The 15,634-nt window shown below is 33.8% G+C and overlaps 1 protein-coding gene across 5 annotated transcripts in view; it reads right to left on the bottom strand.

Moving 5' to 3' along the window:
• Nucleotides 1-15,634, bottom strand: part of LOC123528775 (protein kinase C delta type-like) — a 95,660-nt gene that overhangs the window by 24,923 nt on the left and 55,103 nt on the right. For 3 of the 5 annotated variants that reach the window (XM_045308763.2, XM_045308765.2, XM_045308764.2), the window contains exons 6-9: nucleotides 12,277-12,300; nucleotides 5,532-5,549; nucleotides 1,940-2,099; nucleotides 1,181-1,212 (exon numbers count right to left, since the gene is read on the bottom strand). In XM_045308763.2, coding sequence (XP_045164698.1) covers nucleotides 1,181-1,212; nucleotides 1,940-2,099; nucleotides 5,532-5,549; nucleotides 12,277-12,300 — 234 coding nt within the window. The remainder of the gene's footprint in view (nucleotides 1-1,180; nucleotides 1,213-1,939; nucleotides 2,100-5,531; nucleotides 5,550-12,276; nucleotides 12,301-15,634) is intronic. The other 2 variants (XM_045308766.2, XM_045308768.2) reach the window with 2 other exon arrangements.

The following is a 15,634-nucleotide window of genomic DNA, read 5'->3' as shown; positions in this document are numbered from 1 at the left end:
GGCTCAGTAATCTAGTAACAGATATTCTTTAAAGAATTTGTGAATGACAGACAGACTGAAGATGAATATCAACGATCCTAAAAGCTCATGTAGAGGAGTGCTGATATTTAAAACTTTATTCATTTATGATCTAAAATACTTCCATTATCAGTATTATTGCTCTACCTTTGATATGTGATAAATCATACAATATGCTAGCAAGTATTTCTAGCGAAATGTCACATAACCTCACTACTCTTAAAGGTGGTCAATCACATTTAGGCAACATTTTATGACATATTTAATTTTTAATGTATATCCTGTTAGATATTTGTTTAAGGAACAAAACGGTCCATATCACAGAGCTAGATCCATATTCAAAATGAATGTTTTATTGATTTTTTATAATATTTGCAAATTTAACATGAAATTATATATAAAGCCGAGTATTTCTTTTTATTTCAATACAATTTGTAGTTTAACAATTGCATTGGATAGATATTAATCTAAACCAAAAGGCAAGTTTCAAAACTGTATATAGCATCTGAATTCATTTATTTTCAATCTATCATAATAAATGCACAACCATGATATGCAAAGGGAGGTAATAAATAATTTTTCAAATTTGCATTTGTAATTGCATTTCAACTAAATATACAATTATTAATGCAAATATTTCACAAATATAATACTGTACAATAGATTTTATATTTATATCATTCCTCAGGCAAAAGTATATGTTTATTAGATTTAGACTTATATCAAAATAACTTATCTTGGTTGAGCAAACAGGATAAGAATATTAAGTTTAAATGTACTTCCAGTAAATGTCTAACTTGCATAAAGTGTTTAGTAAACACAGATGTAAATGATCAGCAGTTAATATTTTGAATTAATCGGTTACTTGACTTAAATATGATTAACCACCTTAAAGATGATACAAGAAACATGAAATGAAATTAATAACAAAGTCTCTAGAGAAAATGCCAACAGGTCAGCAGAACTGTATTTCATCTGCGTGTTTATATTAAAGACAAATTAGATCAGTGTTTTAACATATCTCAACAATACAAACCGGTTATATGCCGCATGTCAACCCCCTAATGAAATTATTCCGCAGGGATGTAACATCTTTGCATTGTTTTGATATGTTAAAACATTGTTATGTTAATATACTTTTTCTTAATTATGGCACTCCTACCTTTACACTGATAACCCTGTTTGTTCAAGCCCCTGAAAAAAAAAAAAAGCAAAATCATCAAATTATTGACAAAAAAAAAAACAACAACCCATGTATGTTCATATCTGAAAATTTGTTATGTGTACTATTTACAGTCCTTATTACATAATAATAGCTGATGTATACTAATCCGCATGAATCTTTTGACCCCAAAGATTGAGTATTTTAGAGGTCCTAACTCTCCACTTCCTTCAACTGTTTACATATATAACCCTGTCATATGAGATACATGCGATATACTGGACACTGCCCGTGGAATGCATGCATTGTACTTCGACTATAAAATATCTGCTACACAAACAGCTGCTTTAAGTTGACGGTTTTGTCATGCAGAGAAAAACGACTTTATGCAATACTGGATCAATCAGAAAACAAAGAAAAGATATATGATGTTAATTTCAGTTTACGAATTTCTATTCAGTTTATTTTAATCTATTTTAGCTCAATTAAGATAAAAGTCTGAAACTGATTTGAATCAATTTCAAGTCCACTTCCTGGAAAACCCAGTAAAAGGCATGGTTGTGACTCCAGCAGAACTCAAAGCTTTGGTCTTTGGTTTGAGCAGCCAACCCCTTAACTGCTGGACCCCTGCTCCCCTTTTTTTCTAATGGGTATGAAATATATGGTTGTTTGGCCTCTACATACCTTAACACACCCCCATACTAAAATAGAAACTACTGAAACACAATTTATTTCTTAACTATTGTGAAATTTTCATACCAGCAAAAGTCATTGCAGTATGAGCAGAATGTAGGCTGTCGGAAGAATTTTGCGATGAACTGATGACCTCTGACCTCGTGCACTTTCTGCTGTTTAATGGCACCGCGACGTCTTGTAATTCCTCCCACCTGTTTCTCGACAACTGATGGCTGCATTTGCTCTAAAGAAAAAACAATAAATTTGATTATATAAAGCTTGCATGAAAGTACAAAATAGGGTTCACTACTACCAGACTGTCAGTATGCATAATGTGAAATCATTGCTATTCAAAGGGGACTAATTTTCCTGGACTTCTGGTTGAACTAACTGAAAAAATACATTTCCTTTATCGCCAAAAAAAATTTGAAAATGGTCATCTAAAATGTATTCATTCTCATCCATTATTATTTGTCTTTTGCAATCAAAATTCCGATTAATATCAATTTACAGAAAAATTAACTTGTACACATTGTAGAAATGTTAACTGCCTTAAGTCATGTGGCAAATATTTTGACATAAAATAGGATGCTTAAATAATACTGATTGTTAACTGATATTTTATACAAATTGATACCCAGTTATATATACCCAAATATTTTTCCTATATGTGAGGTACTTCTGAAGACCTGCCCCTTTAAAATTTTTAGTGCAGATGTTTTTATTTGAATCAGGGGGGTAGATTATTTGAATCATGGGAGTAAATAATCCACCATCAATAATTATGCTAAATAAAAGGTGTCTAAAGCAAAAGATTATCTAATTGGTGTATCTACAGAAAGGCTTCTAGAAAATATTTTCTGAACTGTTAAATGCACCATATCAAAAATGAAATGTTTATGAAGTAAATAAAATCTGTAAAAAGACACTTAAATACTGTATTAGAGTAAAACCAACACCTGCATAACCTTGATCAATCAAAAAAGGTATTAGATCAGAACATGCCTTAAATCCAAGTTAATCAGTTAATCAAGCAATCAAAAAAAAAGTTAAATAGTATAACTCTTGTTAATAATCTTCCACTACAAACGATAATGAAAAAGGAGAAATCTTTTACTTGAAAGCATACACATTGCAATTACTAGTATTGTAAAAGAATTGTTTTTGGTCATCTACTCTCAAAATACAGTCGAGACTGCCTTAACGACCCCCTGAATTTAGCTACTCCCTGTCATACGCGACCCTATTTTATGCTCCGGACGCAATTTACTATTAAAAGAGTCTGAATTAAACAACCCCTGCCTTACATGACAAGCGACTGTGAAATCAGGCTCCCGAATCGATATTTAGACCGTTTTCAGCGACTTGGAGACGCTCCCTCTCAAGATTTTACATGACAGAGTTACCGTTCTTTATCTCGCGTGAAGTTGTTTGAGACGAGCATTTATTTGCAACTTTTGGGGACCAACTTCAATCTGACAGTCTTGGATTTGATATTTTACAGTATAAAACTGGCAATGTTGTTATTCAATGGTTTAAATGAGATGAAAATTTAATGACTAAATTTGCTCAGCTGCATTTCAGGTCAGTGAAAAAGAACAGTGTGTGTTTTTGGGTTAAACATCTTTTTAAACAATTTTTCAGTCAAAAAGAAGAGTGGAGCCAGGTATCCAAAACCAGGCTTTAACTACTAAAAGTTTAAAACCGATCTGCCCAAGAGATCAAAAGTTATGAGCTGAAAGACACAGTCAATTCCACCTAGCACTTTCTATAAATATATACTAACTCTGCTCTCTAATATCCCACTTCTGAAGTGGTTTCTACCATGGACAAAATCTACTACTGTAGGCGTACATTTATTAGCGCGGCAAAATTTTAGCGCAAACGCAATTTTTGGTGAAATATCTAATTAATGCGTGGACGTGATTTAGCACTCTCGCGAGACCGCTAATTTCTAATTTTTGCGCTGTCCGAGATGAGGCTCTCGGAGATTTACGAAGGTTCACGAAGATTTTCGGAAATAAACTTAACCGTCGGCAATTTTTATGTAATGTGTTTCTGCTGTAATTATATGTCATACTGATTATGAAATCAACTTTTTTCACTGTCAGCAGGTTAAAGAAAGTACGATTTATTTGAAATTATTTACTTAAGTGTTATACCGTAAATCTCTCGAAAATGCGATAATTGGTAGTGAACGTATTGTGAATACTAGTTACTACTAGTAAATATCTGATGACTGATTAAAGTCTAATCCGTTAACTAAAAACTTTAAAACATGTACCAAGTATGACTTTAAGATAGTGTGCTGTGATGATACTTGTATTTTTTCAATGATACTTTCAACTGTGATGTAGCTTTATGTTTACGTACAGTATATAAAGTATAATATTGCCTACGTAACTGTATTGTCTTCTTGTATTTAATTATAATAATCTGCGTGTTTTATATTCTGTAAACTAGTTATAATTGCTGAAATAAAACGAGATTGTCACACATTTTAATCACTGAATCCCCTTTGTCCTACATGCATTGTGTCTAGATACAAATGTTCACACCTTTCCGTAAACGAGCGACTGCAACAACGGACATGCCCAAAGTGATAAGGAAATCGATAACAACTTGATCAAATGAGAAAAAAACACAAACTACAAGCTTAAATATTTTATTTTGTATGATCATATATTTAAAATAATAATATGAACAATAAACAAGAATATCATACGAGCCTTAAAATATTAGCAAGCAGTGTAACTAGTTCTCTGAAGAGTATTTATTTGCAAAGGTTCGAAGGAATCATCATCAAATGAAAATGTACATGAAAATGCTTGGACAAATTAATGCGCGGACATGAATTAGCGCACGTGCGACAGCGCTAAAAGCGCTGTTATTAGTACACCGTTAAAATAAGTAAGCCTACAGTATGCAGGGATTTGAATCTGTCACTAATTTTTTCAACCACAGTGCAATTTTGTAAAACACAATCAGATACAGTCAAAGTTGATCAAGAAACCACGTCTTTTAAGTGACCACCTGCATTAAGACAACACTTCTTCAGTTTAAAAATAACAAATCATGTTTTATTAAGACAGCACTTGTGTTAAGAGAGCACTTTTTGCCTTTCCTTTCGGTGGCCCCTTAATACTGACTGTACTACTTCACTTTTTTTTGCCAAAAAGTGGACTTTACAGCATGTTTTTTTTTCCACTGAAATGTTCTGATTTATGACTGTGCCACATTAAATGCGTATATATGCCAGAATAGATCTGGTCACACTACATTGTCAATATTCTGTTTCCAGAACCGCTCCCCCACCCCCCCACGCCCTCCTACAATTTTTTGTATGTTATAGTTACCCGAAAAAGTAAGCAAAAAATACTAAAAATCTTTCTGCAATATAATGACCAGTTTTATATTTAACTTTGCCGATTTTAAACTTTGTGATTGTCTGTGATTGAAGTCCCTGTACAGTATCTGCTGTGCTAATATCTAGCCAAGTAAGTTGATTATAATACTTGCATTATCATTCACATTATATATTTGCTTTTCTAAAATTTTCTACTAGGAATAGTTGCAGTCAATTTTTTTGCGAAAACAGCTAATGCTAGAAAACAAAGCACTAAAAGATCATAACAGAAAACTCTAGAAAACCAAAGCAGGTTTAAAGCACACATACTTATTTCATCCTTACTACCTGTAAAAAATTAAAGCAATCTGCAGAAGTCCCCATGGGTAAATTTTTAAATTATATAGTAAAACATGAATTTAAAGCCCTGCTCCGCAGCTATTCAGATTCTATTGTGTGTATGCAATCCATGATTACAATAGGTAACAGTTAACGGCCACGCGCCACACTTTATTCCATAGTTCATAGTCAGGATGTTCATGCTTTTTCAGTGACAATTTAAGGTTAAAAGGTAGGACTGGAGCAGGTCTTTAAAACGTAGGACTGGAGCAGGTCTTTAAGACCACCTGTAAACAGAGACTACCTAACTCCAAAGATCACTAGTTTCATTTCTTATTGCAAAATTTGGAGGGCACCTGTACCTGTCAATAAAGATAACTCAGTCTTGGAATTCTTCACCCCCAAGCATGGTCTAACTATACAGGTTTGACTGTAAGAACAAGAAACTATCTGTGAAATCTATGGATGTTCTCTGAAGTATGATCATTCCTTTTTTTATCAAACAAAAAGCGGAATTCATAATCTGGGCATAAGCTTGGTCTTAGTAGTGAAGCTTCCAAGTAAGTTTCTTAAAACTTCAGCAAGTTATACTCGTTGAGAAAGAGCATGAACAGGACATGCGCAACAAAATTTGTAACTGAAGCTTCATATGAAGTTTCGCTGAATATCAGCCAGGGGTTGCCAAAGAAAACTCCTGACAAGGATGGCGCTATAGTTTACTTATGTTAAATAATCTATGGACAATAACTCAGTGTAAACAAGAGCTGTCTCCATAGGATGACACATGCCCCCGATGGCACTTTGAATGAATAGTTATGGCCGATGTTAGAGTTTAGGACCTTTGACCTACGGACCTGGGTCTTGCGCGCAACACGTCGTCTTACTGTGGTACATATTCATGCCCAATAATTTTAAAATCCATGCATAAATGACAAAAATATGGACCGCACACGCCCATCAATGCACTATCATGAAATATGACCTTTAACGTCTAAGTGTGACCTTGACCTTTGAGCTACGGACCTGGGTCTTGCGCGCGACACGTCGTCTTACTGTGGTACACATTCATGCCAAGTTATTTGAAAATCCATCCATGGATGACAAAGATATAGACCGGACACGAATGCACTATCATGAAAAATGACCTTTAACGTCTAAGTGTGACCTTGACCTTTGAGCTACGGACCTGGGTCTTGCGCGCGTCACGTCGTCTTACTGTGGTACACATTCATGCCAAGTTATTTGAAAATCCATCCATGGATGACAAAGATATGGACCGGACACGAATGCACTATCATGAAAAATGACCTTTAACGTCTAAGTGTGACCTTGACCTTTGAGCTACGGACCTGAGTCTTGCGTGTGACAGGTCGTCTTACTGTGGTACACATTCATGCCAAGTTATTTGAAAATCCATCCATGGATGACAAAGATATGGACCGGACACGAAAATTGCGGACAGACAGACCGACAGACTGACAGACCGACAGACGGTTCAAAAACTATATGCCTCCCTTCGGGGGCATAAAAAAACATCTGACCAAAACATGAAAATAATATGCTCATCTCCTCTTGAAAAGGAAGCTTTCTATAAAGTTTCACTAAACCCTAGCATGTGGTTGTCAAGGAATACTCTTGACAAGAAATGGTGCTATAGTATACTAATGTTGAAAAATCAAAGGGCAATAGCTCAGTGAAAAATCAACCTACCAGAACATAAAATAATATGCTTATCTCTTCTTGAGAGAAAAGCTTAGTTTCACTAAATTCCAGCCAGTGGTTGCTGAGAAATATGATGGGTGGATGAAGCAGCTACATACATGCTTCCCCTTGAGGGAGCATAAAAACCAAACTTTTAGTTTTTGTTTATATGTATCGTTAGTACACTATTAAAGACTTTGAAGCTTACTTTATGTAATGATAATCAATTTGAGCAGAATGAAGATTAACCAAAACATGTCTTAACAGACTGAGAACCCAATGACTTTTTGTTTTTGCAGGGTTTAGAATCACAATGACATAAAAAGCCTAAGTCGTACAGCAACCTTCCCTACTTCTGAAGGCAAAGACCCAAGCTGTCCCTGTGGATATATAATGTTTCAGGCTTAGGTAGTCTCTGGTGGAACCAACATCAGTCTGGGGCAAATGACCCAAAAGTTAGTGCTTTTAACCACTCAAACACGGAGAACAAAATGAAAACATATAACTTAAGAGCAAATCTGCTTAAAATACAGACACAATGAAGAAATATATCAGAGTAAATGGTGATTATTATTATACCACATTTATATAGCTCTCTTTTCATACAAAATAGGTGTGTTCAAAAGTGCTTAGTGATAAATGCTTGTACTGGATTCTGTCTTTGTTTTCAGCTGATAACAAAACAAGAGGGCCATGAAGGCCCTGTATCGCTCACCTGACCTATTGACCTAAAGTTCATCAAGATTAACATTCTGACCAAGTTTCATTAAGATATGGTCAAAAATAAGAGTTAACTAGCTTTTCCTTTGATTTGACCCCGTCACCTAGTTTTTGACCCAACATGACCCAGATTCAAACTTCACCTAAATATCATCAAGTTTAACATTCTGACTAAGTTTCATGAAGATACAGTCATAAATGTGGCCTCTAGAGAGTATTAAGCTTTTCCTTTGATTTGACCCCGTGACCTAGTTTTTGACCCAACATGACCCAGATTCGAACTTGACCTAAAGATCATCAAGTTTAACATTCTGACTAAGTTTCATGAAGATAGAGTCATAAATGTGGCCTCTAGAGTGTTAACAACGCTTTTCCTTGATTTGATCCCGTGACCTAGTTTTTGACGCCAACATGACCCAGATTCGAACTTACCTTAGGATCATAAAACTTCTGACAAGTTCATGAAGATAAGTCAAATTGCTCTCTAGATTTAACAAGCTTTTCTTAAGTTTGCACTAACCTAGATTTTGTCAAGGAATATCTCTGACCAAAATGTCTTTATACTAATTGATCAAGCATATCATGAAAATATCCAGACATAAAATTATGCTTTCTCTCTTGGAAAAAGCTTTTTCCTAATTCCCAGCCAGTGGTTGCGGGAAAATATATGTAAACTTGCCTAATCATCTCCTAAGATAAAAACCAAATTTTATTAGTATTTTTATTAATGTTTACACTTTAATAGCTTTTGAGTTACTTTTGTAATGATAATCAATTTAAAATGAAGATTAACCCATATACATGTCTTAATCGACTGAGAACCAAGCTTTTGTTTTTAGCAGGGTTAGATCAAAGACTTTAAAAGCCTATATGTCAGACCTTCCTATTTGACAAATGACCCAATTTTCCCTGTGATTATATACTTTAGTTTAGGATTTGTGGACCAACATCAGTCGGGCAATGCCTCTAAGTAGTGCTTTAACCACTATTCCGTGACAATGAAACTATAACTTAGAGATTGCTTAATACAGACCAATGAAGAAATATATATCAGAGTTGTTTATTATTATAACATTTATATAGTCTTTTCATACAAAATGTGTGTCAAAAGTGCTTAGGATTGTTTACTGATTTGTTTTGTTTAGTCTACAAACCAGGCCTTGAGGCCTGTATCGCTCTGACCTATTGACTAAAAATACCTCAAGAACGACCATGTTCTAATGTGCTATAATAAGTGTTAACTAGTTTTCTTTATTTCCTTATTTTGACCAAATGACCTAGTATTCAAACTTCACCTAATATCATCAAGTAAAATTCTGACCTAAGTTTCATGAAGATTATGTATAAATTGGCCTCTAGAGTGGTCACAAGTTTTCCTTTATTTGATCCGTGACCTAGTTTTGACCCACAACATGACCTAGATCATCAAGTTAACATTCTGACCAATTTCATTAAGATATTGTGTCATAAAGGTTAACAAGTTTTCTTTTTTGACCCTGACCTAGTTTTTGACAAACATGACCCAGTTCGAACTGACCTAATATCATCAAGTTTGAACATTCTACTAATTTTCATGAAGATAAGATAAATGGGGCCTCTAGAGGTTACAAGTTTTTCTTTGATTTGATCCTGACCTAGTTTTTGACCCACAACTGACCTAGATATATCAAGTTGAACATTCTGACTAATTTCATGAAGATCAGTATAAAATTGGCCTCTAGAGAGTGTACAAGCTTTTCTTTTTTGACCTGACCTAGTTTTTGACCTCTGACCCAGATTTCGAACTTGATCTAAGATATCAATTTAAACATTCTGACTAATTTTCATGAAGATACATTATAAAATGTGGCCTCTAGAGTTATAGTTTTCTTTTTTGACTCTAGTGACCTAGTTTTTACCCAGCTAACCCAGATTTAAACTTGACCTAAGATCACAAGATAAACATTCTGACCAATTTCATTAAGATCTTATAAATGTGGCCTCTACGTTTAATTAGTTTTCTTTGATTTGACTTGACCTAGTTTTTGATCCAACATGACCCAGTATCGAACTTGACCTAAGATTCATCAAGTTTAACATTCTGACAAGTTTCATGAAGATCGTCATAAAATATGGCCTCTAGAGTGTTACAGGCTTTTTCTTATTTGATCTACTGACCTAGTTTTTGACCCCAGCTGACCAGATTTGAATTGACCTAAATCACAAGATAAAACATTCTGACCAATTTTCATAAGATCGCTGTATAAATTGGCCTCTACAGTGTTAAAGCTTTTTCCTATTTTTGACCTATGACCTAGTTTTTGATCCTACTGACCCAGATTCGAATCTTGACCTTTAGGATCATCAAGTTAACATTCTGACCAAGTATTCATGAAGATCACATGATAAATATGTAGCCTCTAAGTGTTAAAAAGTTTTTCTGATTTTAACCTATGACCTAGTTTTTGACCCAGATGACCCAATATCAAACTTGACCTAGACTATCATCAAGGATAACATTCTGACCAAGTTTCATAAGATTGGAAAAATTGGACCTCTAGAGGTAACAAGCTTTTTCTTTATTTGATCTTGACCTAGTTTTTGACCCAGTGACCCAATATCGAACTTTACCTAGATTTTATTGGGGAACATTCTGACCAATTTCATGAAGATTGGGCAAAACTGTGCCTCTAGAGGTCACAAGGTTTTCTTTATTTGACCCTGTGACCTAGTTTTTGATCCACGTGACCCAGTTTTCGAACTTGATCCAGATATCATCAAGGTAAATTCTGATCTAAGTTTTCATAAAGATTGCCAGAAAAATGTGACATCTAGAGTGTAACAGAAAATTGTTGACGACGACGGACGGCGGTCGACGAGGGTGATCACTAAAGCTCACCTTGGCACTTGTGTCAGGTGAGCTTGAGACTAAAAAAATTAGAAAGAACTAATGAAACAAAAACAAGAGGGCTATGATGGCACTAAGTTGCTCATCTGACCATGACCACTTAACCTTGAATATATATCATGACACATGTATCAAGAATGTGTTTGGTACAAGATAATATTCATGAAGATCCAGGCAATATGTGATTCATAGTGTTTTTTTGGTGTTCAAATTTGACTTAGTTATCTATTTTTGGCCAAAGATGATACAGTTTCAATCAAGCCTACATTATATAAAGACAAACATTCTGACCATGTTTCATATATCACGGGCACTAAGTTTTTCTATGATCTGACCAAGTGACCTAATTTTTTACCAAAGATGACCCAGATTCAACCTTTATATAGACATAATATAGAACAATGTTCTGACCAGGTTTAATGTAGATCAGTTAAGAAATGTGACCTCTAATGTTAGCAAGCTTTTTAAATGATTTTGCCTTATAAGTGACCCACATTTTGGACTCCAGATGACCAATTTCAAACTGGCACTGAACATTCTGACCAAGTTTCATGAAATTCAGGAATAAAATGTAGTCTCTACACAGTTCTATGATTTGACAGTGACCATGATTTTCACTCCAGATGACCAAGTTTAAAACCTGTCCTAGATTTTATAAAAACGAACATCTTGACAAGACTGCATGTACATCTAGCAGAATAAGTAGCCTTAAGAGTGTTTTTTAAATTTAAATTTTTTCCATGATCTGACCCGATGACTTAGTTTTTGTGTGTAAACAGTAAATTTGAGGACAATTGACACTGGACCATCTACCTTAACTAAAAGCTTACCTTGAACCTTTGGTTCAGGAGAGCAAAACACTCAAACCCAAATAAGAACATTTTTAAGCTCTGAGGATGCTACAATGCAATTTCCCCTCTGATGGCAGTGAAGTATATATAAAATTGTGTTAATCCTAGATAGGAATGTTTTTTATTTTGTTTATTTTGGGTTATTTTTATTATGATTACATTTATACAGTCTTTAATAAATATTCATAAAATACTGAAAAAAGGAATTTCTATAAACCCAATGAACAAGTAAACTTAGTCCAACATAAACATTATACAGATTCTTTGCCCAAGTAAAATTTGAATATTTTTTTAAGTAGCTGGAGTTAGCAGGAAATAAGCTGATTTTCCTCATATATAAAAACAAACCAATGATATGAATTTAAAAACATTGTCCTAACAAACCACAACAAAGAGACTCGCTGATTTACATGTGTAACAATGTTGATATATGTTTTTTTAAGTTGAATTCAATAAAAGAAATAATTTATAATTCAGTTTTGCAATATATCCATAATAATTATACATAATATCTAAATGGTTGTGCTATATTATGCTATGAGGGTGTGGGTGAGAGATGACAAAAAACTTTTATTACCTCCCTTCTTGGAACGGGTAACTTCTGCAAAAGGATGCAACATATGATATATATAAACATATCTAAAAGCAGCATTCAAATGTAAATATCGGCAAGACAAAAAAGAAAATAACAAACCAATACTTTCATCCATTGTTACAGTCATATCTCTGCAATTATTTTCTTAAACTTTGCTGCTGAAACTTTACATACTGATAATCATAAATGAAACATTCCCACAAAGTTTCAGCAGCATCTGTAACATTGAAGAAATAGTAGAAACATAATTGCAGAAAAAAAAAATGTTTACATGATATATACCAAACAATATAATGCTAAAATTGAACACACTGATGTTTATTAATGGATGAAAATATTTAAGTTTTAATTTACATGACAGCAGACAAGAAAGAACTTTCACCCTCTTACAATCTGCATGCTTGTCTTATCAACTTAACAAAATTAATTCAATATGTTACAGAAAAAAAAACTACCTAAATCTTACAATGGACATGTGGTAAAAGTTCTTACTTATTTCATGACTAATTTCTCCACAAGTCTGAAAATCTGTAAAATAGTACTGTAAATTTGGTTTGTATTTAGATCTATGCATCCTTCTGTACTATCCCCACACCCCATCCCAAATAATAATGTGATTCCAGAATAATTGATCTTTCATTTTAACTGTCTAATATGTCAAACAGAAAAAAGTTCAGTATATACAGATACAAGAAGCAAGTCATCAAATCTTTTAGTATGAGCTTGAGTACCTGTTAAGATTTTTTTTCTTTAGATCATTTTTTGTTTGTTTTCTCTACCCATTTTCCTCTAATGAAGGAATAAATAAAATATCAGGTACAGAATCAAATCAAAACTTTTATAATTGCTGGAATCACAGGGATATAGCAGACTCTATTAGTCCCCTCTTAAGACCATGCAAGAATAAGACAGTGGTTCCAACTCTTCCAAAATGGAAAAGCAGTATTAATGCAAAACTTGAATTGGTAAAAAATATTTACAGTACTATTTTACAAGTTTTCAGTATGTCATCAGTCTAAAAGAAGAAACTGTTCATGCTATAAATGTATCACAATAACTCATGCCATAGTATGCCATGCTAGCATAATTCAAGTACTGAAATTTCGCATTAGCTATCTGAACTATTAAGCACATTTCTAGATCCGCAGGAAAATTTACAGGTCCCTATTTATACATATTTTCAATATTCATCATATATCCGCAGTTCAATTTACATTAAAAAATAACAAAAGAAGTAAATACAAGACCATGAGTTATTAAATTACCATGCAGAATGTTTACATTTGTTCATAATTCAAAATATGAGTGTTTTGTGCCAGGGACATATTCTTTGTAGAGATACTGCTAGGTAAGGATATAACAGGCAAATCCTAACTGACATAGTTACTGTTGTCTAAGTGGTATTGAACCATCTTAACATCACACTGACACAACAATAGGTCATACTTTTAAGAGCGGAGGAAGACCCCCAGACTGACTCCCTCCAAGCATTATTTCAGGCAACAAGAGATACAATGGTAGAATCACCAACTTTCTACCTACACCCTAGCTGGATGGCTTCCTCACATGAAAGAACTCTAAACCCCAAGCCAGGTTTTGAACTAACAGCAGTTAAGGGGTTAGTGATTCCAAGTATTTGGTCATGAGGCCCACTTCAATATGATATAAAAACTGAATAAATTACCACACTGTCAAAGAATATCATGCCAAAGAAACTCCATAGCACTTTAAAAAAAAACACCTTCAACAAAATCAAATACTTGATTTTAACAATATTAACATTAAAGAAAAAAAAACCTGATTAATGAGTAATGTTTTTAATAATATTTAAATTTCAAAGTACCCATATTACTTCCTGCTCACACACCTGAATGCAACACAATGGGGGAAAATGTTTCAACAATAGCTGTAATTGGCATTAAAATGTTGCTAAATGTATAGGGAAAAGTCCTTAAGGTTTTCCTTAAGTGGATATAATTATAATCTAGTCTATTTTCATACAATTAAAAAACTGGATTTCATCTAGGCCAAATAAAACACTGTTTTTTTTCCAGTTGTATAAATCTTGCTTCAACGCTAAAAACAACAGTGCCAGACTGTCACAAAATATGCCCATCTAAATATTCAGTTACATATCATAAAAAGATTTCAAGTAATTCAAGGGCCATAATCCAAGAGTGCCTGGGGCGATTTGGCTGGTTATCGAACTATTATGCCCACAAACATTATCAGCAAGTTTGGTGAAGATATAATCCAAGTGTGCCTGGGGCGATTTGGCTGGTTATCAAACTTGGCCAAGATATTATGCCCACAAACACTGTCAGCAAGTTTGGATAAGATCGTATGAAAACTGTTCAACTTAGAGCGGACAAGGCTAAATTTGCAGTTTTTCGGGTAATTCAAGGGCCATAATCCAAGAGTGCCTGGGGCCATTTGGCTGGTTATCGAACCTGGCCAAGATTTTATGCCCACAAACATTATCAGCAAATTTGGTGAAGATCGCATGAAAACTGTTTGCCTTAGAGAGTGGACATGCTTTTGGACACCAACCGCCCACCCGCTGAGGGTTCACATAATAGATGGGCATATAAAAATTCAGAAAGCATGTGACAGAGTTATTTTGTCTATTAAAACCTTAAATGTTAAAACAATAAAAAAAAAAACTTGCAAGAAAATATCAAGTGTAGCCATTTATTAATAGGACAGAGAATGATGACAATATTTCATTTCCTTGAAGTGCACGAGTTAAAAAACAGAAATGCATTCGCAATCTCAAAAAGTATCCAAAAGTACAAAACATCAGAAAAAATGCACACCATTCTACTGAACATATGAATACAGTTGTGAATATAATCTGTATACAATACCATCTTCCTTGCTCTTGCCATCGTCTAGTAAAAAATAACCAGTGTGAAGAATATTTATTTGTTACTACATTGAAGGTTAATCCAGGCAGAGTACCGCAGTCCCTTTATCCTTAACTATGTTTATAAATTGGAATTTTGATATAATATTTCCGCCCACAGGGCTTTTTCACACTGATAAAATAACTAATAAATGTCAGGAAAATATTGTAGACCTTTCATGTGAATATTAGAATATATTGAAGATTCCACTTAACTGCTGAGAACAATGTCACAAAACACTACTCAGTGAGTAATTCCTTTCTGTAATTATTTTATGTCATTATTTTCAGAAGTGTATTCTAGAATTTCAAAACTGTAATTAAAATTTACTGTTATCAAACACCAATTAATGTCTTCAATGAAAATCTTAACAATATTTTGTATCATTTCTGCTAATGCTTCCTATATCTATTGAAATCTAGCAGACAATTTTA

The sequence above is a fragment of the Mercenaria mercenaria genome, chromosome 13 (genome assembly GCF_021730395.1).
Source record: "Mercenaria mercenaria strain notata chromosome 13, MADL_Memer_1, whole genome shotgun sequence".
NCBI classification, from domain to species: Eukaryota; Metazoa; Mollusca; class Bivalvia; order Venerida; family Veneridae; genus Mercenaria; species Mercenaria mercenaria.
The sequence above is the reverse complement of the archived record's forward strand: the minus strand, read 5'-3'. Positions and strand labels throughout refer to the sequence as shown.